The sequence below is a fragment of the Sciurus carolinensis genome, chromosome 6 (genome assembly GCF_902686445.1).
Source record: "Sciurus carolinensis chromosome 6, mSciCar1.2, whole genome shotgun sequence".
NCBI classification, from domain to species: Eukaryota; Metazoa; Chordata; class Mammalia; order Rodentia; family Sciuridae; genus Sciurus; species Sciurus carolinensis.
In genome coordinates, this window is record NC_062218.1 from 156,428,898 (window position 1) to 156,454,413 (window position 25,516).

Here is a 25,516-nt window from a genome sequence, read left to right on the forward strand (position 1 = left end):
GGAGCCACAGTGTGAAGGACTCCGGTCCTTTCAGTCGTGTGTGAGGGAGGCTGGGAGCGGGTGGCTTCAGATGGCAGGGTTTCTGAAGTACAGATGGTATTCCCCAAAGACAGCGGCCATGTCTGCCCTTCCACATCAAGGGTCAGGGGGACGTGCCTGGCCACACCAGGGAGAAGGGCCACACCCGGGACCCTTCCTGATGGGAAGTGTGGGGGGCTGGACTCTGAGTCCCTGCACTTCCATCCATCCAGGCAGGGGACTGGGTGGTAGTCCTTCTTTGAATCTGTTGAAATATATGGATGGTGTGTGTTGCGAAGGGGAAGAACTGTACTCAGGGCTCCTCTTGGTGACAGGAAGTTCTAGCCTGGAGTGATTTTCAAAGGTTCCCCCCACCCCGATTTCTACGCAGAAATCAGTCCTGTTCTAAACCAGACCCAGGTGGCATCCTGAGTCCCCAGGGAGTTATGGGTCTTTGAGACAGTGGCTCTGATTCTGTTGCAGTGTGCACTACATTTCAAGGGATGTTGTCACAGCCAAAAAGCCTTTGAAAAAGATTCCTTAACCAGGTCACTAACAACACCTTTAATTACAGAGTGAGAAACAACGGTAATTACAGCCTCGTCAGCACCCGGCTGGCAGCACCCCAGGAAGACAGGCATTCCCGCAGGTGAGGACGGACCTTCTTATTTAAACTACACGCTCCAGGTTTCAAATGAGGGTGAAAGACAGGGTCCCTTTCTCTGGAAGCGTTTCTCCATGTCCCTGTAGGTCTCCGAGTAGTGAGTGATGGCCCACGTCCCTCCCCCAGCTTCTGGAAAGACCGAGACTGGAATGCAAGTTCTATAAGGAGAGCGACTGTTTTTGTCTTGATCACTGTTGTACTTTCGGTGCCTAAGACGGGGCTGGACCCAGAACACGTGTTCAGTTTTCACACGTGGAGGGGTGGGACGGTGAACACGCGAAGCCGGGCAAGACTACTGTCCTGCAGAAGGTCATCAGGTAGCGGGGTGAACGCTCCTAGAAGGGGTCCGAGGGGAGACTCCTGCAAGACAGGACCAGCCACCGAGGGGGGGGATGGAAAACCGCGCCTGAAGTTCCCTCCTCCCACCACGGCTCCCAGTGCTGGCCAAGTCCCCTGGGGCTCTGTGGGCCTCGGTGGGCCTCGGTGGGCCTCTCCCGCGGCAGGGCTGAGGTGTCCAGGCACTCCGCTGTGCAATGTCACGTCACCAAGTCCTCGCCGGGGGAGCCGGCACAGAGTGTTTCCAAGTAGGCCAGTCAGGAAACCCACCTCTCCACCCAGCACACTGTCATGATAAGCTGGCATGTGTAGAGGGATGGGATGGGGACAGTGTCTTTTGGGATAGAAGGAATATCTAGACAAGCCCTCTCTGTGGGCACCTTGGGCTCCTCACGTGAAACGTGTTCTTATGGGGACCCCAGGAATCCACGTCGTCCTGAGTGAGCCTGTCCACCGGCAGAGAAAGCGGCCTTAAATCAAGCATATTAACAGACCAGCCCACAACACCCGAGCCCCCTTTCTAAGATGGTCTCCTACTGATTAAGAAGTGCTTGGGGGCTTGTTCTTCACTGCTTCCATTTTAAGTAAGGCCCAAGCCACCTGTTCTCGAGGTCTTCCAGTGGGACCCGAAGGCTGCCCCAAGAGGCGGGAGGGCATTCTCAACCAGGAGAGGGAGGTGGGGATGTGGACCCAGTGTGTGTCCCTTCCAGGCCCGTCTTTATCACCACATTAGTTCTGGAATTCCAATCCAAAGCCACAGCCACCTCTGCTGAACAAGGTGCCCTGTCTTTGATGTCCCCTCAGACTCCGGGACCATGCCTGCTACTGACACCAAGAGCTTTGGGGAATGGAGGCGCTAGCTCTTCCCGCTGACACTCAGCAAGGCCTGGGAGACTCGGGGCACTTAGGGAGTGGCAGGAATGAGCTCCAGCTAAGCCTCTTCCAGGGAAGGTGCCGGCAGCCGCAGGCATGGACCCTGGGAGCTATCCTAACCTGCTGACTTCTCCCTGACGAGAAAGATGCATCTACGCCCGTAGCTGGCTCCCGCCCAGCCTCCAGCTCACCCCTGCTCTTCGCCTAATGGGTAAAATGAGGGCGATCATCATGCTGAAAGTACAAGGCCCTGCCCTGTCTGTCCAGATGACAGGACAAAGGTCACCAAACTTCAGACCTCGACGGGTCCACAGAGACCACAAGGAAACAGAGCCAGAGACAGGGGTTACTCGCCAAGGACACTGTCTTGGCCAAACAAGAACCACCACATTCTCGTAGTGGCTAGCGTTCACTGAGTGTTCACTGCATGCCAGATGCGGCACTAAAGGCCCTATCGTGTTGTCTCACTCGATCCTCCAGAACCCATGTCCAAATTCCAGAATTATCACTCCCCTCACACTGAGGAGGAGACTAAGAACAGGAAGGTTAAGTCAGCTGCCCAAGATCATAGAGCCTGAACAACAAAGTTCCAACATTCAGTCTAGCTCTCCTGCCCCCTCAGCCAAAGGACACCCCAAATGCCTCTCATGAAATTGAAACCCACAGTGCCTCAGAGTCTTGGGAGGGTGGAAGCGCGGGCTCAGGGGCCGAGGCTGGCTCTTGTAAGCTACACTACAAGATGCTTGGAGGCTCTTCTGTTTATTTCCTTCTGTCTTTTAAAAAAAAACACCCAGTAGAGAGCACAGAATAAAATAATCCAGTGGCCTTGTGAGTATGTAGAAATAAATTAATTCCAGTATTCAAATTAAGCCTCCCTCCTGGCCTCTGGCCTTTCAAAAGCCAACACCAGACTACAACGACATTGCAGCTGGAGCAGTCATAATGGGAATGGAAATGAACGTGATTTAAATACCAGAGGCATGAGGATTTTGGAAATGGCTAAATAAACCTAATAATCTCATTCCTGCAATGTTCAATTATGGTGTTTTAATTAAAAGCTCCTAAGGAGATGGGTGGCTGGTCATGGCTTACCTTAATTATCTTTGTACTTAGTAACTAGTCCCAAATTAAAAAAACAAAAAGAGAAAAAAAGACAAAGAAGAAGAAGGGGAAATTTTCCAGTTTGCAGGGAGATAAGTGTACTTCATTTTGAATAATAAATGAGGAAGTGCTTATGGAGAGGCCAGGGGGTCAAACGTTGTTCTAGGCACACGGCACCCCAAGGAATATGAGATGTGGGTCCTTCTGACCACAAGACGAGACTAATGTCCTTATGAGAAGATATCATATATTCAAGGCCCTGGGCAGATGAATGGGAAGTGGGCAGACAAACCGGTGGGCTTGAAAACATTCGAAGGAAAGAGGTAATAGATTTGGGAGGGCAAATATTTAATGACTGTAGATTATAAATTAGTACAGGTAGAAACTCTCTCAGATTAAGGAAGCATATGGAAAGTAAATCCTAGAATTTCAAACCCAAAATAAACTCTCAAGATGAAAAAGAAAGCAACAACAAACAAACAAACCCCAAACCTTGCAACTATCATACACGATCTTTTCCTCGGGTCTACGTATGTGAACTTCGGTAAGGGTCCAGCCTGAAAGCAACAGAAGGAAGCGTGGTCCATGGACTCTTCCAGCCCTTGGCCCGGCCTTCCCCTCAAAACCAGAGCGGTTAACAGAGAGGCTTTTGTAGCAGAGACTGAAGGAAGACAGGTGGTCAAATTGCATAATATAGAAAATACGTTAATAAAAACTAAACTAAACACATATCCCCGACCCTGTTGAAAAATTCCCAGCTGTCTCCCCAGAGGAAAAAAAATGAATGTCTCTGGGAGGGAACGGCTGACAGGGAGATGAATTTTGCCCAAGTGAGCTGTAGCAAATTTCTGGGTAAGCTGGAGTGATAAGGAGCCCATTTCCAGGGCTTCTGGGGAGAAGGGCCGGGCTGAGACGGCTGGATTTAATTCAAGGGAGATATCAGGGACTTGGGCAGGCAGGGCCCTCCCAGGCTGAGTGAGATAAAGCTCCTTCCGTCTCTGGAGCCATGCGTTTGGTGAATTTTCCAATACCACTTAAAAGGCCTAGGAAGCTCTTCTTCTGCTGCTTGACAGAGACAGCTGAGAGGAAGCCACATGCAGGATGGCTTAATTGGAGCTCATGCCTCTCCTTCTCCCCAGAGGATGACCTCTATTTTTAAAGAGAAGTTCTTGTCCCTCCATTTTGACTGAAATCCCCCTCTGGTGAGTTGTTAGGGGGGGACCTGGAATGGGGAGCATTTTGCATCTTAAAACCTGTCGTCAGGTCCACACCAAACACCTCATTCAGAGGCCCAGCTGGTGCTGGCACTGGGGTGCTCGGTGCAAGACTGCAGCCCTTCTCCCCAGCCTCTAGGGCCTTAGCTGCACACCACGGACGGAGCCTTGATCACAGTCTCACAGTTACCTCGGTAAGTGTGACGGAGGCAGCTCTTTGGGGATATGCTCCTCCTGCACCTCGCTGTTGATGGGGGATTCATTCATCACTTCCCCAAGACCATTGCGACCGACTCTGACCTCTTTAAAAGTAACCCCTACAGTCTTCTAGCTTTTTAACCCACAAGTGCCTGTTCAAGCATTTAGAGAACCTTTCATGCGTACGGGTCCCATGAGTCACTCCTCTAAAGTCATACTCCAGGTGAGAAGGTGGAGAGTCAGAGCATATTGACGTCTGAAATCTGGTCTAGGTTCTCATGTCCTCGAGAAGCAATTTGCTTCATGTTAGAAGCTCCAGAGACCATCATAAGTGATGAACTTGACCACTATCAGCGAAGGTGGTGAGGAAGGTGGTGAGGAAGCTGCTCGATTGAACCCTCTTGGAGTAGGGAGATCAGGGCATTGGGATATCTGGGACCTAGGAGGGCTTGCCTTACTCCCATGGGTCCTGGATCCTGGCTGTTATCTGGTAAGCAAGCCCTGCCAGTCTTGGCGGGAAGGTGCTTTCATGACAAAGTGGCATTCATGGCCGTGCACTGCATTAAACTTGGCCCCCACCTGTAATGATGTGTTTTAACATTCTCTCTAATTAGTTTTCCTCACCAGCTCTTGGGTGACTCCTGCACTCTATAATTATTTCTTTCACTGGCACTTATGCCAATATTGCACCTTTTGCCTAATAATTACTGTAATTATAGTCACTATATTTGAATTTGGTGCCTGTGTGATAAACGGTTTTATTATACGTGTTTCATGGGAAGTGATTTCTAAGTGGGCGTCCATAGGAAGTTATTGAGTTATTGCTCAGAGACAAGTGTTTTTAGAGAATAAATAACACAATGAAGAAATAACGTGACGGGAGGAAGCAGCAGAGAGGGAGAGGAAGTGGAATCAGGGGAATTCTTGCATGGTGCCAATGCAGTGGAGGAGCAGGGGACCTGCACCACTGGCCATCCTGGGGCCTGGTGGCACAAACTGGGCTCAGTAAGCCATAGGTCCTGGAAGGGAGCGAGAGTTTGGAAAGGTGGGGAGAGATATCAGCTCAGTTCCCTGGGGGCCTTGCTCCCTCCTGTGCCTACTTCCTGAGCTCAGCCTCTCCAGGCCTCAGGGTTCCAGTTCCTGATCTACGCTTCTGGAAATCCATACACCTCTTGGGGAAACCCTTCCACTGAATATTTTCTTTTATCCTTTTCTTTAAAGAAAATCAAGGGATTGGCTCTACTTCTTTGCCACCAGGAAAAGAGAAAGTTAGTGGAAGCAGAGAATGTCAAGAAAAAGTAAAAGCACACAAGCTAAACTTAGGACCTGGTTTAAGAACCACATCCTTGGGGTAGATCTCATGTCACTCGCCACCACCCATCCCAGAGATCTGAGCCCCTCAGCCACGTGCCGGCGCGCTCCACTCTTGTGAGCTGAGATGGCAATCTGTGCTCCATTTTCACTTCGGTTACTCACAGATCAAACTCTTCTGTTTGCTCAGCACATTTTGTGGGCCCACTAAACTATCATAATTAAGCTCCACTTACAGGCTCTTACCAAGTGCCGCGCATTACACTAAGCGTTTGATCTGCATTATTTCACTTAATCCTCCTATCACACTCTGAGTTATGTGCTATTATTATTTTCATTTTGTAGTCGAGAGGTAACTTTCCAAAGTCACATACTAGCAAGGGGCAGAGCTAGGATTTCCAGCCAGGCAGGGAGAGTCCATGGCCTACACTATCCTGTTTCCAAATTCCTGCAAGCATTTGGAAGACAGCAATGTGTGCAGCGAGTGCTAATACACCTCCATCACACCTACGTCTGTGTCACGCCCATATGACATGTGGCTCAACAGATGTTAGGTTTCCTAGCATCACCCGACTATGGGCCTTGGTAGAAAGTGATTCGTGAGTTCCCTCAGCTTTTTCCGTTACCAGGTGTCAAGCGCTTCTCTCTTTGAACTCCAGAGCTCTTGGCGTCACTACTGCGTATGTGGAGCAACCCATGGGACTCCTTCCATGCTGTGCTCTGGGCTGTGGTGCGTGCTCAAGGCCACGGTCAGGGTGGGAAGAGCTCACCTGAACACACGTACTCCTTTTTCTGCACGTCTGCCACGTTGAAGCCCCTCAGGTGCACAGGAGCCATGCAGAGGGTGAACTGGCCAATTGTCCGCCGCTGGCGCAGCCAATCCGAGAGCCAGGCCAGGTGGCAGTCGCAGTACAGGTGGTTGGAGTGAAGACGCCTGGGAGAAGGAGAGACAGAGGGAAGGTGCCGTCACACAGTGCTGAGCAGAGTGGACCAGACCTCTGCTGCCCCTTTCCCCAGGGGGCCGCTTTCCTGTGGGGAAGCCTTTTCCCCTGTGCTTTTGAAAAGCAGAAGCCTCAGCCCTTTTATGGCTAAACCACAAATTATCCTCACGGGTAGGGCACATCCAATGAGTGTCTTCAGGGTTCTGGGCAATTTCCATTTCTTAATAGTAATTTCACCCTTTTCTTTCTCACACAAGGCAATCCTTAGCTCATAGAAGAGGGAGTGTGACATTATTATGGTGACAATACTGATTCATGTCAAACTTACAAAGGGGTGACTCTGGCAAATTTCAGTACTCGAGCCAGCAGGGGTACAGCTGGCTTAACGTGCTTCTCTATCTCAATGCCCATCTGAGGTGCCACTGTGGCTGAGACTGGTCATTGCCTCTACCTGGCTGTCCTTCATCTCCTCCCTAAGTAGCCTTCAGCAGTCTGTAACACCAAGACCTGTGCACATCTGACAGGGAGAGCAGGGTACAGAGACAAGGTACTTTCTGAAGGGTAGAACGTCTCTGCTTCCTATTCAAACGAAGTGTTCATGCCCCATAGCAGCGAGCCACAGTGATCTCCGAGTTCCCTCCCTCTCTTGCCAAGTTCCATTCCAGCTGGTATATTTGCTATACTGACTGATTTAGGTGCCTCTGAAAAGATTTCTTAACCAGTTTCAGGACTCTGGCTTTTCTCCTCTGGGAGTTGGGAGTCCAGATCAATTTCTTGCCCTTGAGTAAGATTCCCTGGAGGGATCTGCCTGTTGCACTGCCAGGGAATCCCAGCTGGTTGAACGGGTTGACGTTCCTGTGCACAGGTTGAGAGGCAAACTCAGGACCTCCAGGGGCTTCTGAAGGTTCTTCTTCAAGGTCTCTCTATCAGGGGTCTCCAACTTCCATATTTCCTAAGCCCCTCAGTCATTAGAAATAATGGTGGGTGAGTTTAGCAGCATTAGACTTGGATTTCTGATACAAATGTCAAATGCCTGATCCTGGACATGCTAATCAGCCAGCAGTTATCTTGACTTTCAAGTGCTCTGTGTCAAGTCTGTTAATACTGAGTGGCAGCCCAAAGGAGTGGCGCATGCCATCACTATGCCTACCGTGGGAGGGCTGAAGGGCTCTTGACCACGTTCCACTCAGTGTAAGGCCGATGTTGCCAAACACTGGCCAACTAACAGGCTGATGCTGGCAGGCCTCCTGCCACTGCATGGCCACAAGTCCCTGGCAGGCTGGAACCACGGGGTGGGGCCTCATTTCAGACTAAATGAACCCAGATCCCACTGGAAATGCAATTATTTTTCTGCTAAAATCTATGTGAAGCTTTTTATGATTTTTTAAAAATGATTAATTGTGATATTATTATCTTTTGTAAGTTGAGCGCACTGTCAGAAGCTTCCAGGTCCTAGATCTGGTGAATTTTTGGGATCTCAGCCACTTTCCCCTTTGAGTTTCAAAGTCAGATCCCCTGAACTAAAGTAAGCATGGCTCCCTCTTAGCCTGGACTCTGGACACAGGTGTAGCAGTCAGGAAGTAGGTGGGAGACCAAGTTCTAAGCTGACGGGAGGACCTCAGCACCAGGAGGAAAAACAGACCTCTGTCTAACTGTGAGCGTGATTCTCTGTGCCAAGAGCGAGGGAAGGTGTGGTGGGGCACTTGCAGCTGGCAACTACTTCCTCAAAGGCAGGACAGAGAGGGGGGATCCCAAGGCTAGTAAGCTCCCCACAGGTATCAGTGCTGCTCAGGGAATTGGTAGCCATGGGACAAGGTGGGACACAGGGCAGGCTGCGGCGTACCTGTTGACTCAGAACCATTTCATTAGCTTGGTAATCGTGTGGAAAGGCAGTTGCCCTATTTGGCAGCGAGGTATGGATGCTAGGGCTGCGAGATTCACTGTGAGGCGGTGAGCACGGGGCCCTGAGGTGGATCAATGTGAACAAGTTCCCGTCAAGTCCAATTGAGGATAAGAGATCAACAGAACAACAAAAATGAGGTTTGGGCAAGTCAGCTCCGTACTTAGCTGATTAACTTCTGCAACAACCAAAATGTCAGTGTTTCCCTTTTGACAGTTTATACTGGGTTGTTTTTTCTCAATCCTGGCTGACCAGAAGTAAGCTTCCCCTCTCCTTGACCTTGCTACAGGTGTTCCAAGCCCTTTGTCCATCTCCCTAGGAATTTGCCCCTCCCAATCTCATCTCTAGGGAATTCTGTACTGAAGTCTCTGAGCTGATGTGGAGGCTGTGCAAAGCCTCTTGTCAAAGGCCAGGGCAGGGGACAGGCTCAGTCCCCTCCCAGGGGAATGGTGCCCACTGGAAATGCCAGAAGAGTCAAGCTGATGGATCCCTCCAGCCACCTTCATGTCATGTTTGGGAGATCAAACTGAGCAATACCACCCAAATACTACTATGAAAAGAAAGATGGTTATGACAGTCATGACACTTGAGCTTGGACATGGCCAGGAGTAGTTCTAGTCCTCTTAAGTGAGAAGGGGAATCATTTCAATTATTCCAACAGTTCGGGTGGGTTGTGATGGTGATGGCCTGGGGGATGGTGGCCTCCATGCGCCTGGGGCCCTGTGGATGCTCTGGTCTCCTCCTCTGCTCGCCTGTTCTGCTTTTGTTCCTGCTGACTGGTAAGAGCTCAGGCTCTGAGGTCAGATTGCCCAAGTCAGATATTTGCTCTGTGCCTTCAAACTCTGGGCAGTGATTTAACTTTGGACCTCAGTGATATCATCTATAAGGTGGTGGAGTTAATGGTGCCTCCTTCCTAGGGTACCTGTGAGGATGGAAATGGGAAGGGCTTAGAACCGGGCCAGCACACAGTTAACCACCAGGGGATGGTTGCTATTATTGAGATTCCAGGGGGACTAGCTCTAGACTTCAGACCCTTCCCAGCCTGTGGCCCTAGAGTTTCTTCTCTAGATGCCAAGGCATCAAGGTGGTTAGGTGCTTCCTGCACACGATTCTGCAGTTTTTTTTTTTTTACCAATGGACACGTCATATTCCCTGTTGATGAGACCACCTTTGCAGAACATAAGGTGAATGAATACAAATGCCAATTTACAAAAGGTGCCTTTTAGCCACAGACACTAAATTAAATTTCCAGCAAATCCTTTTAGAGAGGGTCAGTGTTCTTTTTCTATAAAATGTGGCTTTCTGAATTCAATATAAAAGCTTTCCTTTGGAAATCCCATTTATGACTTCCTTCCTCTCTCCTCCTCCCTGCTCCTCCACCACCAGTGCCCCCCCAACACTTTAATTACAGTGAAGGGGGATTAGTCAGCTCATCTCCAGGGAGTTCTATACAGAGCCATCTCTGAAATTAAACTAAAGAGAAAATGGCAGCCGGCAGGAAGCAAAGAGAACAGACAAGATTGATTGATTGATCTGAACTTAGAGATGAATGTCCAGGACCCTGGAGAAGAATGGCAACAGAAACACGGAGATAAAGCCATTCCTCCTCTATCTCCTCCCTAGTGCACCCCAAACAAAGTACCCAAGGTCCAGGTCTAGCCACCTGCCCCAACTCCCATGGAACCAGCAAGCTCCATTATTGCAGCTCCTCAACTGAAAGTAACAGAGAAGGAAAGTATAAATCACAGAGGGAAGACTCCCCAGGAGCGGGGCTGCTGCTTTCTGCAGGTGAGAGTCATTTTTCTTCCATGCGCCCACTTGTCTGAGGTGACACAGGCCCAGCATCCTGAGACTTGCTTTTGGCTTCTTGCCTGGGAGCCCTGGGCTACACATTTCCCCAGCTCAATTGTGGTTTGCTGGGGACTTTGAAAAGACCTTTGAAGACCAACTGGCTTCTCCTTAAAATTCTACGAATGCAGCATCCCACTCTAAGGGGTTGGGAAAAGGACAAATTTTCCTGGCTGAGTTATGCTATTGTGTAAGTGATCACAGGAAGAATATGGAGAGAAAAGATGGAAGCTGACCTCAAATTGTTGTTGCTCTTTACAATAACTGTATTTGTTGTGTGCACACGAGGCACTTCATATGTTCAAGTGCTTTTCATTTTCATAATGACAATGAGGTAAGCATTTATTAACCCATTTCCTTGAAGCACAGAGAGGAAGAAATGTGCTCAAAGTGGCAGAGCTTGATTTCCACCCAGGTCAGCCTGACTGCAAGTATGCTCCCCTCCTGAGAGGGCTCTGCACGCTTCCTTGTGAGGTGCCCACTGGCCTTTGCTTCACCCTCACCTGAGAAAAGATCACGTTCTCTCATGCAATGAGCTCTCATCTCTCGTGCAATGGCTCTCACAATACAGGAGCATTAAAATCTCTTGGGGGGCTTGCTAAAAACACACTGCTGGATCTTTCCCCAGGTCTGGGGTGGGGCCCGGAGGTCTGCTTCTGTAACAAGCTCCAGGTTGCCGATGCTGCTAGTCCAAGGGACCCCACTCTATGGATTTTGGAATCTCACGTATTCTATGGTGGTTGGGGTCACAGGTAAGCTGGTTGTTCGGGATGTTTGGTCTAGGTTTCTGGATAAACAGTGTGATGCTAATGCTATCATTTATATCGTTTACTCTCTAGCATGTGCCAGGTGTGGTACATATGTAACTTCATCCAGCCTCATGTTGCCGCCGTTTGTAGAAGAGGAATGCCAGCTCTTTGCCTTGGCCCCAGATGCACTGGCTGGAAGCTCCCAGGAGCTGGCTGTTCCCTGCTGCTGCCATGCAAGCGCCATTGAGGCTCCACCAACACCGAGCTGGCGTCAAGCATGAAGCTCGTTGGAAAGGGCAACAGAGTCCATCTGCAGGGAAACCTGCAAAGGCATTCTGGCTGAGAGCTGAGGGGAGCTTCCACATAACTCGGGCTCTAGAACTGCTCTCGGCTCTGGGCATCGTGGAGGAGACCTGCCTTGCACACACACCCAGAAGTCTTGACCCTGTCCAAGGTCTTAAAGAATCGTCAGTGCATTCTAATAGCAGATTATCATCCAGGGAGCAGGTGAGCAGGGGGATGCGGTGGGTGGGGTCTTTGGTGGGGCAGAGAGAAGGGACAAAGACCCCTTCCCTTCCACCATTCCCAGAGGAAAGCAATCACAGCCACTGGCGATACAACAGAACTGTCCATGGCACATGACATTAACCAAGCCATGTGAATCATTACGTCACTGTTCTGCGTGTTCTATGACAACGTCTGATTGACAACTTTTTCTATCAAGGTGAGAAAACTCAACAAGCACAGTACAGGGAGAATCCCAGAGGCTCAGGGTCACAGAAATGAGTGTGCAGAACCGTGGTTCAGAGTCAAGCGGTGACACTGTGATCCGTCTCTGTATCCGCGCTCGCACTCCAACTCACCCATGAGTTAATAGCAGGAGATTTGGAATCCAGGGACCGTCTGCCCAGGCGAGCTGGTAGGTTTTATCAGCATACTTTGGGCAGTAGGTAGGGAATGGGCAGGGGAAGAAGCAGGGACCTGTACTCACAGAGTCCGGATCTTCGGCATGTGGTTGAAGCTCGTGACCAGGATGCGGCTGATGTTGTTGTTATTGAGGGTGCTGTGGAGACAGAGGGAAAGGACAAGGTCAGTGAGGTGCAAGGCGGGAGCACTGAGATGTTTCCAGAAGGTGGGGGCAGGGAGGGTCGTGGCTGCCAAAGGGACAGAGAGCCAACAGCCACGGACCCATCAGCAGAGCAGCTGGAGGCAAGAGACAGGTCTCTGGCTGATGAGACTCAGACCAACTTCTTTATTCACAAGGGTCCTCCTCCTGGTTCCGCCCTCTCATATGGGCTTATCCATCCTGAGTAATTTCCTGATCCTACTATGTGCTGAGCGCTTCATTAGAACAACCCTAATTCTTCTAAGGACCCAGCCAGTTACAGTTACCGTCCTCTTTTAGACAGAAGGAAACAGATGCATGGCATTTTGCCTTGTAACGCACAGACCCACAAAGCTGGTGCCATAGGCAGAGGCACCGCGAGCCACGGTCACTCCGGCAACTTTACCAGAGCGGCTAGGCACTGCAGACGGTGGAGCCCCCCCTTCTCCTGCTTTCCTTTGCCTGGTACACATTCTATCTGCCTCACACATGATGCCACGTGAACGGGCTTTCCTTATTTTCCAGGCCCCCACGAGCACATCTTATCTCAAGTGAGTCGGTGGGTTCCACAAGGAAATCCATCTTGCTCACGTCCATGACCACAGGCGGGCTCCTACAGCGACCAGTACTTTTGCACAAGGGAAGGTGTGAGAAGGGACAGAAGGAAGACTGCAGAAGAATGGATTTAGGGGACAGGCGATGAGTACTGCCAGGCTCACCCTCCTGGAGGGACCCGTGATGGAAGCTGGAGGGAAGCAGGCAGCCAAGGGGGCCATGCAGAGGCCTGCGGTGCTTGGCAGCAGGGGCCGTTTCAGGTCAGTGAACTCAGGGACTCCTTAATAGGGAGGCAACAGTCCGTGGACCCACACCTGCCTCACTGCACCCCAGAGAACAAAAGCTGGCCATAGCCCTTGCTACCAGCATGGTGGCCCCTTGCTCCTGTGGCCTCCCTTTCTCTTCCTCTTCAGGGTCACATCAGACTTCTTTTCTCATCAGCCCAACTCCTCTCATCCTCTCTTGGCCTTGCACTGGTCCCCGCTGGTCCAGGAAGGAGCCTTCCTTTGGAAGCTTGGCTGGTTATGTGCACTTCTGCACTGGTCACTTAGTGGACATAACATCTTCCTCCTAAGTGCCTGCTACACCATAAGCTCTCCAAAGATGGCACATTTTCTATGTTGTGTGTGACTACAGCCCCAAGGCTTAGTCCAGACCTGGTTCAAGTTGAGTCTGACTGCTCCTTAGTAGTGCAGTCCTGGGCAAGTTAGCAACATCACTTATCCTAGATTATTTGTCTGTAGAAGACAGCAGGTACTTATAGACTGGGAAAGGTTTGGCATATAGTATGTGCTCAGTAAACAGGTCACTGTTACTAACAGTGGTGGGAAGAACCCAGTCCTGTCCTGGTCATTGCTATCCCCTACCCCCACCTCTACAGAAGTAGAAACAGCGACACTGAGCACATAGTAGCTCCTGGGCTCACCCCAGCCACCAGGGGGCCCTGCACAGAGTCCTTCTTTAGCCCCTTGTGACTCTGGTCTAGAGTGGGATTCTAGTTCTCATACCCCCCACCCCAGATGGTTCCTCTAACCACCCTGGTCTACTTGTCATTTGCTTGGCCAATAAGACCTGGAGGGGCTATTTACCCAGAGCCACAGCACCTGATTCCTGTCCCTCCCTCAGTGTTCACTGTGCACCTATCATATCTGTCCCTGTGTTGGGATGCAGGATGGTAAGAAGAACACACAGACCTAGTTTACGTGGCTTGCTTCTGCCCACTCTGTGACTGTGCTACTCTGTCTCTGAAGAGAGTTGGCTTTTTATGAAGTTGAACTTACTTAGCTGTTTCGTGTGTGTGTGTCGGGGGTGTCTCTCCTGTCTCTGTGCACCCAGGAAGCCTTATCTCATCAGACAGAACAGAGATATGTATCACTCTGCTCAGACCAGACTCCTGCGTAGGATTAGGAAAGCCTCCAGGACAGAACTGAGGCTTTCTTTTCTTCTAGCCTCCACGCCTGGGGGCATTTAGGTAGGTTTGTCGACTGACTACCAGACAAACATCGGAGCATCTCCTTGTCTCTCAAAGACAAAGAGCCAGAAGCCTTTGCTGAGGAGGGACTTTTTTTGGACCACGCTGCTCACCATCAGGGGGAGTTCGCGGCCCAGCCCTAATTAGCTGAATATACGGTACAGTTATCCACGGGCTTCAACTGGAACTGCGTCTGGCAGTCGTTGGGCAGTGATGACTTATTAATGTATTACTACACTGATATTTAAATGTGAGCCATAATGAGAGCTATAAAACATTTACGATAATAGCAATTATTCCAGAACCAAAATGACTAAACACAGTATTCAGACTTTCATGATTTGCGGCTCGGGGCTGGCCAACCCAGAGGTGTCAGAGGGTGGCTAACCTCATAGACACCGGTCTCTCTTGCAGCTACAGCTTCTGTTTCCCTAAGAAATGGATTTATTTTCTTTCTAGCCCTGGAAGATTTGCCATAAAGAGAGCATTGTGCTCTCTCTGGTTTGGGGCCTAAGCGGCTGGCATTCAGCAGAAGAACTGCCATGTCCCCGGTGCAGAGCTGCTGAGCATGGGTCCTGGTTTAGAGTCCAACTCGGCCCCTGTCAGCCTGTGTCATCATGGGTCACTCTTCACCTACGTTTCTTCCTCTGTAACAGGAGATGCTAGTAACCCTGACCCCATAGAGATTCAGTGGAGATGAAATGAGATGAGATGATACTAATAGTTACCAACATTAACTGAGAGCTTCCTGTGTGACAGTCTCTGGCTAAAAGGGCTCCATGTCCCATCTCATTCGATTCCTCTGGTCACCTCGCCAGGAGGAACTTCTGTTGTCCCCATTCCAAGGATGAAGCAAGTCATGGGGTTGAGATTTGAATTCAAGCCAGCCTGACTGCAGGACGGAGACCTGTGCCTGTCCCCTCTTGCTGCTGCCATAGAGGACCATGAACTTAGTTGCTTAAGTTTGCTCTCTTACAGCCTGGAGGTCATAAGTCCCAAGTGGGTCCCTGGGGCGTCAGAAGGAAGACTTTGTTTCCTTGCCTTCTGCAGCTTGTAGAGGTCACTCACATCCTGGTCCATGGCCCTTCCTGGGTCACTCCATCTCCTGTGAGCTCATTGTGATCTCCTGCCTCATCTTACGAAGACCCTGCTAATTGCATTTAGAGCCTCCCAGATAATCTACCCTCTCGGGATCCTTGATTTAGTCACATCTACAAGGTCCCTTTCACCATTGAACATAACATTCACAGGTCTCAGGAAGGAGAACATGAACATCTTTGGGACCCATTACCCACCGACCACCAAACCCTTGAAAAAGACACATAAAGCACTTATGTGCAGCAGTGCTCGCGGACAACGCGCCACGACCATGAACTAGGGTTCTGGAGGCTCCTGCTGGTTCAGGCTGTGGTTTACATAGCCTCACCTTGGTCTATTGGTACTTGGAGCAGGCTGATGTAGGGTGACCTTCCCCATTTAAAGATGAGCGATTTGCGGCTAAGATTCCTGCCCAGGGTGGAGCCTGAGCTCCTGGTTACTCTTTCTCTACACATTCCCCCTGATGTACCCACTGTCTCCTGCTTCCAGAGCTTTCCTGTCGTAGCCGCCCGGGCACACAGGGCTAGCAACGCCTGCACAAGCCTCTGTTGCCTCTTGTTCTGTAAACCTCGCTGGGAATTTACCAATGTTTGTTCCCACAGTGAGACCATTCCCGCCACCCCATCGGATCGCTGGTCCACGCGAAGCTCCGGTCACTTCATCAACCTCATCTAATTTACCTCCATCCTCCGGAGCAGCTTTTCCAGTCTCAGTGTCTATAAAAAAAAATATGCTCCCCTCCCAAATTATCCAGGCAGTAGTCAGAAGGTTTTCCCTAAGAAAATACCCTTCCTTCAGCATTTTCCACCAGCTTTCAAGCTCAAGTTCAGGATCAGATTAATTCTGTAAATTTCAGGACTGTCCAGCCTCCTTTTTGTCTCTTTGAAAGGTATTGAATGGGCATTTCAGCATTAACTAGAAATAAAGTTAATTCTCCTCCCTGTGCGCTTCGAAAGAGAGCATACCTACCTCCCGCTTCTCTCTTATAAATTTCTTGCTGTTTAGAAATACTGTACTTATATTGAGGCTAAATTTGACCTGTGTATTTTCTAGTTGCCCTTTGCTTTATCATGATTGCAACATAAATGCCTAAGGAAGTGATTGTTTCCCATGTTAAAATGATCCATTAGGACAATGCCACTCCTACCAATGGATCCATTCTTTCTTGATGGTAGGACTAGGGAGGGTGGGCCAACTTTTTTCCAGGCCCCTAAGGATTAGTGTACTTATCATGGCTCCCGTAGTGCACAAGTTGAACCCTTGTTCAACCCTTGTCCTGGAAGAGCTGGCACTTGTTCAGGCTGCTCCGCTGCACACCTGGGTGCCATGGCAGGACAGGGGATTGCAGGCATGGTGAGTGCATGAGGAAGTGGTGCAGATAACGGTCAGCTCCGGGGACTGGCCAAGTGCTGCCCACAGGCTAGACCCCAGTCCATATAGCCTGTTCTTGTCAATAAAGTTTCACCCATTCATTTCCATACTCTGTCTTAGCTCCTCTGAGCAGTTATTACAGAGACCATACAGCCAGCAAAGCCTAACACATTTACTATTTGACTTTTTATAGAAAATGTTGGTCAGCCTCGGCTGCTCTAGAACTGGGCTATTCAAGTTCTGCCTTTGCCAGGGAGTAAGCGTAACATGCTGGCCAGTTGTAACTGTTCTGAGAGATAAGTGGACGCCATCAGAGTCTTTCAGAACTTAAAAATAACAAGCAAAAAACCCCCTGAAACCATTTTTAGGCAAGTAGCAAAGCTGGGTTTCAAATACAAACTGTCAGACTCTAAAATCCACAGCTGGGCCACCACACCAGGCTCCCACCTTGGGAGACAGGTCCCACTGTGTCCACAACCTGCAAGACCAGGACAGAATCAGACTGGTACAGGAGCTAGGGCCTGTGAATCATGCTGGGTCTGGTGTGGAGTGGACTTGGGCAGTGGGCCTCCAAGCAGGGTCCCCAGACCTGCAGCTTCACCTGGAAATTAGAGCTGCATGTGTTCAGCCCCCACCCCCACCAGACCCCTGTGCCAGAGCACCCCAACCTGTGTGTTTTAATGGCCACCCAGAGGACACTCATGCAAGCTCAGGTTTAAAAACCATGGAACTAGGAAAAAGCTGAGAAAAGAATCTCTGCACAAGTGTGGAAGAGATCAAGAGGATGCCCCTCTGCATGTGGAACCCATATGTTGTGGGTGGCAGGCACAGTGTCTTCCTGCTCAGGAGGGGTGTCAAGCTCTGAGGTGGCAGGCAGTTCTCAAAGGAGGAGGCTGAACCACCCCTGCAGAGCTCCAACATGGCTTCTGCCCCGTCTCCTCTGCTCCCGCTGAGTGCCAAGGTGTGGTTCTCTCTTGCATCTCTCAAGACAGCCATCTTTGATCTGGAGGGGCTACGACCAGCTACAGCCACGCCACCCTGGCAACCTTAATGAGGCTGACATTTCCCTCTGTCTCCTCCGATTAGGCCATTGCTTTATCACTGTGCTTTCTTGGCTCTGGGTGTAATCTGCGTGTTGTGTGTCCATAACACCATGTAATTGGCTCTAATGCAACAATATTATCTGTGAGCATGTATCATATAATTGCAAAAGCGGGCATCTGCAATGGGTGCCATGGCAGCCTGCCAGTGTGCCAACCCTCCCAGGTACTCTTGGGACCCTGCCTCTTCCCCCACACAGGTGAGGACCCAGACTCCTCAGGTGAGATAGACTCTTTTGGCAGGCGAGCCCATTCATTCTCTGTCTCAGGCAGGATGAGTTCTCCCTACGGATAGAAAGGCAAGATGGCTACCTCCTTGATGGTCCCCAGGAAGACTCTCAGTGAGTCATCGGTGGCAGTGGCAATAGGATATTTTTCTGAAGTGAGCCTGGACATGTTCTGACTTGTCATTACGCCTGTGAGTGTCCAAGACCAACCCTCAACCCCGAAAGACAGAATCACCTCCAAGAACTCCTATGTTGGATTCCGAGGACAGGACACAACTCAAGTAGGCAGAGTCATTCCCGAAGAGCAGCTGAGGGTAAACGGGCCAGCCTGGTGGCAGTATCCAACTGCTGGCATGGGGGATGAAAGCACAGGGGACCAGCAGTGTAGGAACCTAAACGGGAGGAGGGGGCTCCCTGCTGCCCCTAAGCTTGGCCCAACAGGGCAAGAGAAATGAAATTGAGGACATTTTTGATCCTCGTGGCCATCCTTAGGTGCCAGCACAGCTGGGCACTTTCCACATATTATCTCATTTAATTCTCCCTACAACCTTGAGATTCTATCATAATTTCCTTTTGGAAGCCCAGCAAGATCAATAAACTCTGCTCGGCTTACTTACACTGCTATGGAGGTGTGAGATGCTATTCAAACCAGGGAGGTGAGATAACAGGACTTACATTTGTAAGCATTACACAAAACTGCCTCATCCAGCCAGGCACCGGGGCACATACCTGTAATCCCAGTGACTCAGGGGACCAAGGCCGGAGCATTATGAGTTCAAAGCCAGCCTCAGCAACTTAGGGAGGCCCTAAGCAACTCAGTGAGACCCTGTCTCTACATAAAACATAAAAAAGGCCTGGGGATATGCCTCAGTGGTTAAGTGGCCCTGGCTTCAATCCCTAGCACCAAAAAACAACAACAAAAACAAACAAAACCCCCCAAAAAGAAAACCAAAAAACCCCCAAAACAGCAACAACAAAAACGACCTCTTATGGAACTGCCTTCAGCCAGACCTCGCCACCCAGTCTCAGGTCTTCCCAAGATGGAGTGAACCTCGTGGGAGTGTGGGGGATGCAGCCTCCACTGTCCCTGATGCTCAGAGGCAATGGCATCACACAGGCCCACCCTGCGCCAGGAGCAGGAAGCCTCAGCTCAGGCCGCGAGGATGGCGGTAGAGGTCATCCAGAAGAAAGGACAACTGTGTTGCAAAGCCTTCCACGGTCGGGGTTTGCCCATCGGGTCAGTGTTTCTGAAGCCCTCACGGCCCTGGCTGTTGGATGGGTTGTTGGGATTTTTAAGAACATGCTGAGGAACCTAGAGTACTTGGCAGAGTCTGTCTTTGGCTGTTTGGAGTGGGCAAAATGGGCCTCCGGGGACAGGCGGGCAGGAGGAACGGGAGAGAGGCAGGAGAAATGAGTGTGGCAAGCCGCCTCTCCTCTGTCCGTCGCCTGCTCCCCACAAGGGTCCGGGTGCTGCGCGTTGCTGAGTTCCTTGATCTCCCCGTGGGCCATTTAAATTAAAGCTCTTAACCACTGTGCGCGCCCATAATGAAAACAACCAATGCCGCACTGATAGCCCATCACTCTCCACCGCTAGGAAAGAGAGCGAACCCACGAGGGGCCTTATCACTGACGGATAGCAGTCGGGCTCTTGTGTGACACCTCAAATTAGCAGCCAAAGCAATAACAGCTGGGGTTTTTGTCTCAATATTTGTTCCCGACTCTAAAGTGATTTGGCACCGGGTGAGCGTTATTTTTAAACACACAGCTCTCACGGCCAAGTAACGTTTAAAACGGCCTCCAGGTGTCATGTAAAATCTACAGAAATAAATAAAAACAATCAGCTGCTGATGTGGGCCTTTGATGATACGGATTCCTTAACAAAAGGACTTGTCTTCCACTCTTCCTTCATTCTGCATTCACATTATGAGAGGCCAGATCTGTCTCCACCCACTGAGCATAGCCTTGGTGTTTAGAGAGAGAGAGGATGCTTCTAAAAAGTGTATCAAGTGGAAGATCAAAAGAGGAAGATGAGCCCTCAAATCCCACCATGGCTCAGACCTCTGCATAAACGTTCACCACGAGCTGGTGTCTCTGGTGCCCCGACAGGGAGAAGTCCTTATCCACTGAGATGGTCACACAGAGTGCCTAGTGGTGACTCCGAGGTTCAAGTGCCATCCAGGGGCTAATGCTCCTTAAGTGCCATCTGAACAAGAGGGTCTCCATCCTCTGATTCTCTTTTGCTGTCTACGGGATGGGACTCTGGGCAAGCTCGTCTACTACGCTATTAGAAACTAGGTGGCTGCCAGGGCGCCAAGGTACCTGCAGTGGGCCAAGGAGGAAAAGGCGGCCTCCCGCTGTGTAACTGGACAGGCGCGTTTGCAGATACGAAGGGAAGAAATGGACAGGCTCCCCTCACTCCACGGAGGCCTTGCCTGGCACGAGAGGAAGGAGGCCGATGCGTTTGAACTCTCTGACGTGCATGCCAAGGGCCCACCAGTGTAGTGCCGTCTGGAGGGCAGAAAGTCTGATTTGTGCTTTCTTTAGGCACAGCCTAGCTCAATGTCTGCCAGGTAGGAAGACTTGATAAATATTTACTGAATTGGTTTGGTGAGTTTCAAAATATGAAGGGTCATGTTTTTGGCATCTTTTGAGAAAAATAAATTTCCACTCAGTACAGCCTTCTGGGCTGATCCAGGGGCATGGACTCAATTGCCTATGAAGCGAGTCTTGTCCCATAAGTGGACTGTGCAGGGACCTAGTAAACAGCCTTCCGAAACGGGCTAGTCATTTCTCATTCCCAGAAATTGTGCTAAGCTGGAACATGGGTGCAGAGTGGCCAGCTCTTCCTTTTATTTCCCCCTAAGGAGAAAGTGAGACATCTAGAATTTTCATAGGCAGTCTCCCAGTTTTTTAATATTGGAAACTAAATCACCTTACGAAACAAAAACCACAGATGAAACACCTGGAGGCTGGGTTTGGCTTGGCCATACATTTCTGGGGTCTGAACCAAAAGAATTAACAATTTGAATCAGAAAGTTAAATATACTAAGACAATCAAGGCATTTTAGCAGCGTTCTGATAACATGTGGTTAGAACCTGCCTTTGGCACTGCCTGTCCTGAAGGGCAGCTGCCAGCAGAGGTGGGCTGCAGGAACCTACTACTCAAAGCAGCTGTGTTTAAGCAATGAAAAACCATTCCACAGCTTTCCCCTGTACCATCATTCCTTGGTGACAAAGGGCTCTGAGGAAGTGTCGGTGTGGGAGAGAAGACTGTCCCTCTGGGCAGTGTGCTTGTCCAGCTTCTGCATGCCGCTCATCAGTGCTGCGACCACACCTTTAAGTGCATGGTTTGGACCAGAGCCCCCTCAGAACTGCTAGCAGAAAACCTGCACGGGGCACCTGCTTCTGCTGCTCTTGGGCTGAGATGCCAGAAAGGTCTTGCTTTTACCCTCTGACATTTGCAAGGGAGGGAAACTCACAGGGAGCTGGGTGCAATCTGAACCTTGGCCTAGCGGGGCTCATCAACAGGCGGGGGCCCTCAGGGCTTACTAACTGGGTCTCTAGGATTCCAAGCCAAACACTGGTGGCTTGGAATCAATGGTGTGGTATTCCTTCTCTGAGTTCATCCTCTGACAGGAGTAACCTGTTAGGGCACTGGGTGGTCATCTCCCAAGTAGGGCCATGTGCCTGGAAGGCCATATAAATGGAGGGTGTTGTCCTCAGTTTGAAGCAAAATGTTCCCTTTGGCAAAACACTGGGGATTAAAGGCTGATGGCACAGACAGGACATAAAGGCTGGCCTCACTAATTTTTGTTTCCCGTCTGCTAATACAGAGGAAAGTCAGGGGGCAGTAAATAGTATTAGATAAAGAACCAAAAGACCTGATTTCTGGGCTGGTTCTTCCGTGAAATTTTCCTATAGTTACAGGCATGTCACAACCTTTCTGGAGAGTGTCTTTGTTTTAAAATGAAGTGGTGGAATCACCTGGCCTCCAGGTCTTTCCAGTTCACAGTTCCACTCTCCGACCCCAGCAGGGTTGGTGCTGACTACAACGGCATTGCTGGATTGGGAGCAGTTTTCCAAAGGCCAGTGAAAGTGGTCATGGATGCCCGGATTCACCCAGCTCTGCACAAAGGAAGGACAGCTGGCCAAACTCTCCAAGTCGCCACCAGTCCCCACTGCACAGCACGTGAAAGTAGTTCTGCATGGGCGGCACCTTTTCTCTCTCTCTGTGCGGCTACCTGGCTCCGCTTGCGGGCGTCAGAGGGCTGGCTTCCTTGACTGTCAGCCAGATGAGTCCAGCCACCGAGCCACGCTCCCACCCAGTTGACTTTGTGGAAGTCATTTGCAAGGCTGAGTGGAGTGAATCATGGAGATCAGGAAACTAACTCATGTAGAAAGGACTTGGCTTCGGTGGGAATGGTTTTAATAATCACAATCTGGGTTTTATTAAAAATGAGCCTTTTGTGGGTAAATCTAGATGTATAAATTAACATAGAGGAAGGCACAGAGAGGAGGATGAGTAGAGTGGCAGATATTTCAATGCATTTACTTTTAGAAAGTGTTCTGTTTAAACTTCCTGCTTCTTACTAGATGCCTAATGGCTGGAGAGGCGTGGAGCAGGGCGCATGGAGAAGCGGGCTTGGAGAGAGCTGTGGAGATTTGCAGAGCGCATGCCCTGTCCAAAGGGTACACTGGCCGCTACTCAGTCCTAAGCCTGTATTGTCCAGTGAGGTAGCTGTGAGCTAAACGGGGCAATTTAAATTTAGGTGAATTAAAATTAGATGAGATTTAAAAATTCAATCTCTCAGTTGCTTGTGCCCCACCTCAAGTGCTCCAGTCATGTGTGGCTGGCAGCTACCATACTAGACAGCACAGGTACACAGCTCCTCATCACAGAAAGTTCTGCTGGACAGTCCTGCTGGACAGACAGGCCAGGGTTGTCACAGCTTCTAGATATTCAATGGAAGTTGAACTTCTGCTTTTGTATAAAATCACCTGTGTTTTTAATGTTGACAACAGTTTCAATATTTTTAAAACATGTAGGACCAAAAAATGAAGGTAAAACCCGGTATCTGCAGGTTTTATTCACTCAAACATGGGTTGGGGATCTTCTGATTTAATTACAAGTCAAAAGAAAATGGACTCTAGAGCTTTTCTATGATAAGTGTGAAGAGTTCAAATACGACCAAGGAGAAGTGGCTCGCTTCCCTTTGTCCTGTCTCCTCCCCTCCTGTACTCCTACCTCACTTCAAAGTTAGGAAATGGAAAATCAGGAAAAAGTAGGAATGCCGCTCCAATTCTCCCCAGCTCCAGATCTCCACCATTTGTCTCCCGCCATCCTTCCTTCCATAAAGCCAATTGAAAGAAGGAAGCCAAGATCCTGCTTGAGTTCCAAGACCTTGCCTTTCAGGACCCACGTCTACAGAGGAAGGGATTCTTGGCCACAGGGAGGTTGAGCCCTCTGATCTTGAGCTTCCTGGGTGGAGATGGCAGTAGCCACAGTGAGCAGGTTTGGCTGTTCAAGGGAACATGGCTCCCAGGCTTGGAGAACGCTCAGAGTCAAGAGATGAGAGCTGAGCCTGGCGAGGCACTCAGTGAACACGCGCAGACTCTAGTCTCCAGAGCCACTGCTGGTCACTGAGGGCACGGAGAAAGAGCAGAGGCTGACACGGGGCAGAGCCCTTTCCTGACGGTCTAGTGGCACCTCTCCCAGGGAACGGGCATCTCCCCACTGCCTTCTCAGCTCAACCCTGACAGAAAACTCTTGGGAATCTTTTTTCAAAGATATAGAGCAATTTTTCCAGTTTTAAACCAAAATGCTGCTCCCAAACCAAGTTTGTCAAGTCAGAATTTCAGTCCAGAGACGGGGACCTGAGGTCTACAGTCCCTGGGGACAGCAAGACCCCCACAACCCGACTCTTCTAAGTACCACACAAAGGAGAAATCAGCTGATTCTAGACCCTTCATTGCTGAAGAACAATTCAGTGATCTTTGCCACACCCTCTCTCCCAGGAAAATGTACCCCAGTACATTTTCAACCTCAGAGACTAAACCAGCTTTTGGTTAACAGGGGCGTGAAATCACAAGGTAACCTTGGATTGCAGGTACTTTAGAGGTTACAGTTCTGCTTCTTTAAATGGAAAAAATGGTTTTAGATTTCAGAGTAACTTTTACTTTTTCCTTAAGCTGCTCTTCTCAAAACTCAGCTAGTCATTTTAGGAGCATAACCATTACCAAACCCAGGAGTGGGTGACTTAGGTGTGCAGTGTAGCATGAGCTAGGACAGGAACTACTAGCTCTCTGGGGCTGAATGGAAGGTGTTTTCCACAAGGTGCAATTTAATCCCGATTGTTTGAACAAATCACAATTTGCAGCGAAGTATCACCACCAACAAAAAAAAATTGTATTCAGGGATATTTAAGACTTTCATTAAGCAATGACAGTTCTAAATTCAAAACTATTTCATGACTAAACACCCTGATTCTGAAGACTGTTGAAACCAATAAAATGTTTGCAGCTCCCAGAGAAAACCAGGTGAATGAAACATTTGGTAAATAAATGAAAATGAATCTGGTCTGTTAGAATACACTAATTTTCACTGTCTCTCTGATTTCATTCATTATTAAAAGGAAAAGAAAACATGTAGCCGGAGAAATACAAAATGAAAGATAATGTGAAGGATTCTCTGTGGCAGGGCCACACTGCATTGTTCAACACTTAGCCCTGGGAGGACCATCACCTTAATTTTGTTCAGGACCGAGACTTGACAGAAGCTCTAGAGGGATTGGGGCAGGCAGACTTCCATGTGGTCAATTACTTTCATCTTGAGCTGGTGCTGAGTGCTTTAACTGATCACCCTACTATGTGCCAGGCTTTGTGAGATGCTGGAGATGGAAGCAACACAGTGCAGTGTATTTACCAACTTTAAACCCCATGGGTGCCCTGAGTGGGCATTGGCTGTGGGCGTGGGCCAATGGCATCTCCTTTAATCCATACACCTGACCTGAGGGTGGGGGTGTCTCCATGTTTCAATAAGGAAATGAGCCCTGAACACCAAGTCTGCTGGTGTTGGATTGGCTGCCACTTTTGTGGGCGCACCCTAACATCCCAAGTTCAACTTGGTTGTACCTCTGCCTGCCAGTGGGGCAGGTTTGTGGAACGGCCTATAATGCTAGTAAGCTGAATTTTGAGCTTAGATTCCAGCAGCCTATTGATTACTTTCCAACAAGAAGAACCAGGGGCCCTGAATTATTCAGGGTGTTCACTACAGCCAGCGACCTCACAAATACATACACTTACTGGGACGGCCTGCGTGTTCTGGTGTATCTACTTCATTTTTTTGGAGCAGCGTAGTTAAGTGTAAGAGCTCAGATTTCAGGTAGAACTGAATTTGAGTACCTGAAGAAGAGTCCCTACAACCTGCAAGTGTCACT

At 49.7% G+C, this 25,516-nt stretch overlaps 1 protein-coding gene across 3 annotated transcripts in view; it reads right to left on the reverse strand.

Annotated features, from left to right (window-relative positions):
* The window catches only part of Slit3 (slit guidance ligand 3), a 579,498-nt gene that overhangs the window by 124,130 nt on the left and 429,852 nt on the right, over positions 1–25,516 (reverse strand). For all 3 annotated transcript variants that reach the window (XR_007109040.1, XM_047554975.1, XM_047554973.1), the window contains exons 7-8: positions 12,145–12,216; positions 6,486–6,649 (exon numbers count right to left, since the gene is read on the reverse strand). Coding sequence is in view for 2 of the 3 variants with exons in the window: in XM_047554975.1 (XP_047410931.1) it covers positions 6,486–6,649; positions 12,145–12,216 (236 nt within the window). In the remaining variant the exon portion in view is untranslated. The remainder of the gene's footprint in view (positions 1–6,485; positions 6,650–12,144; positions 12,217–25,516) is intronic.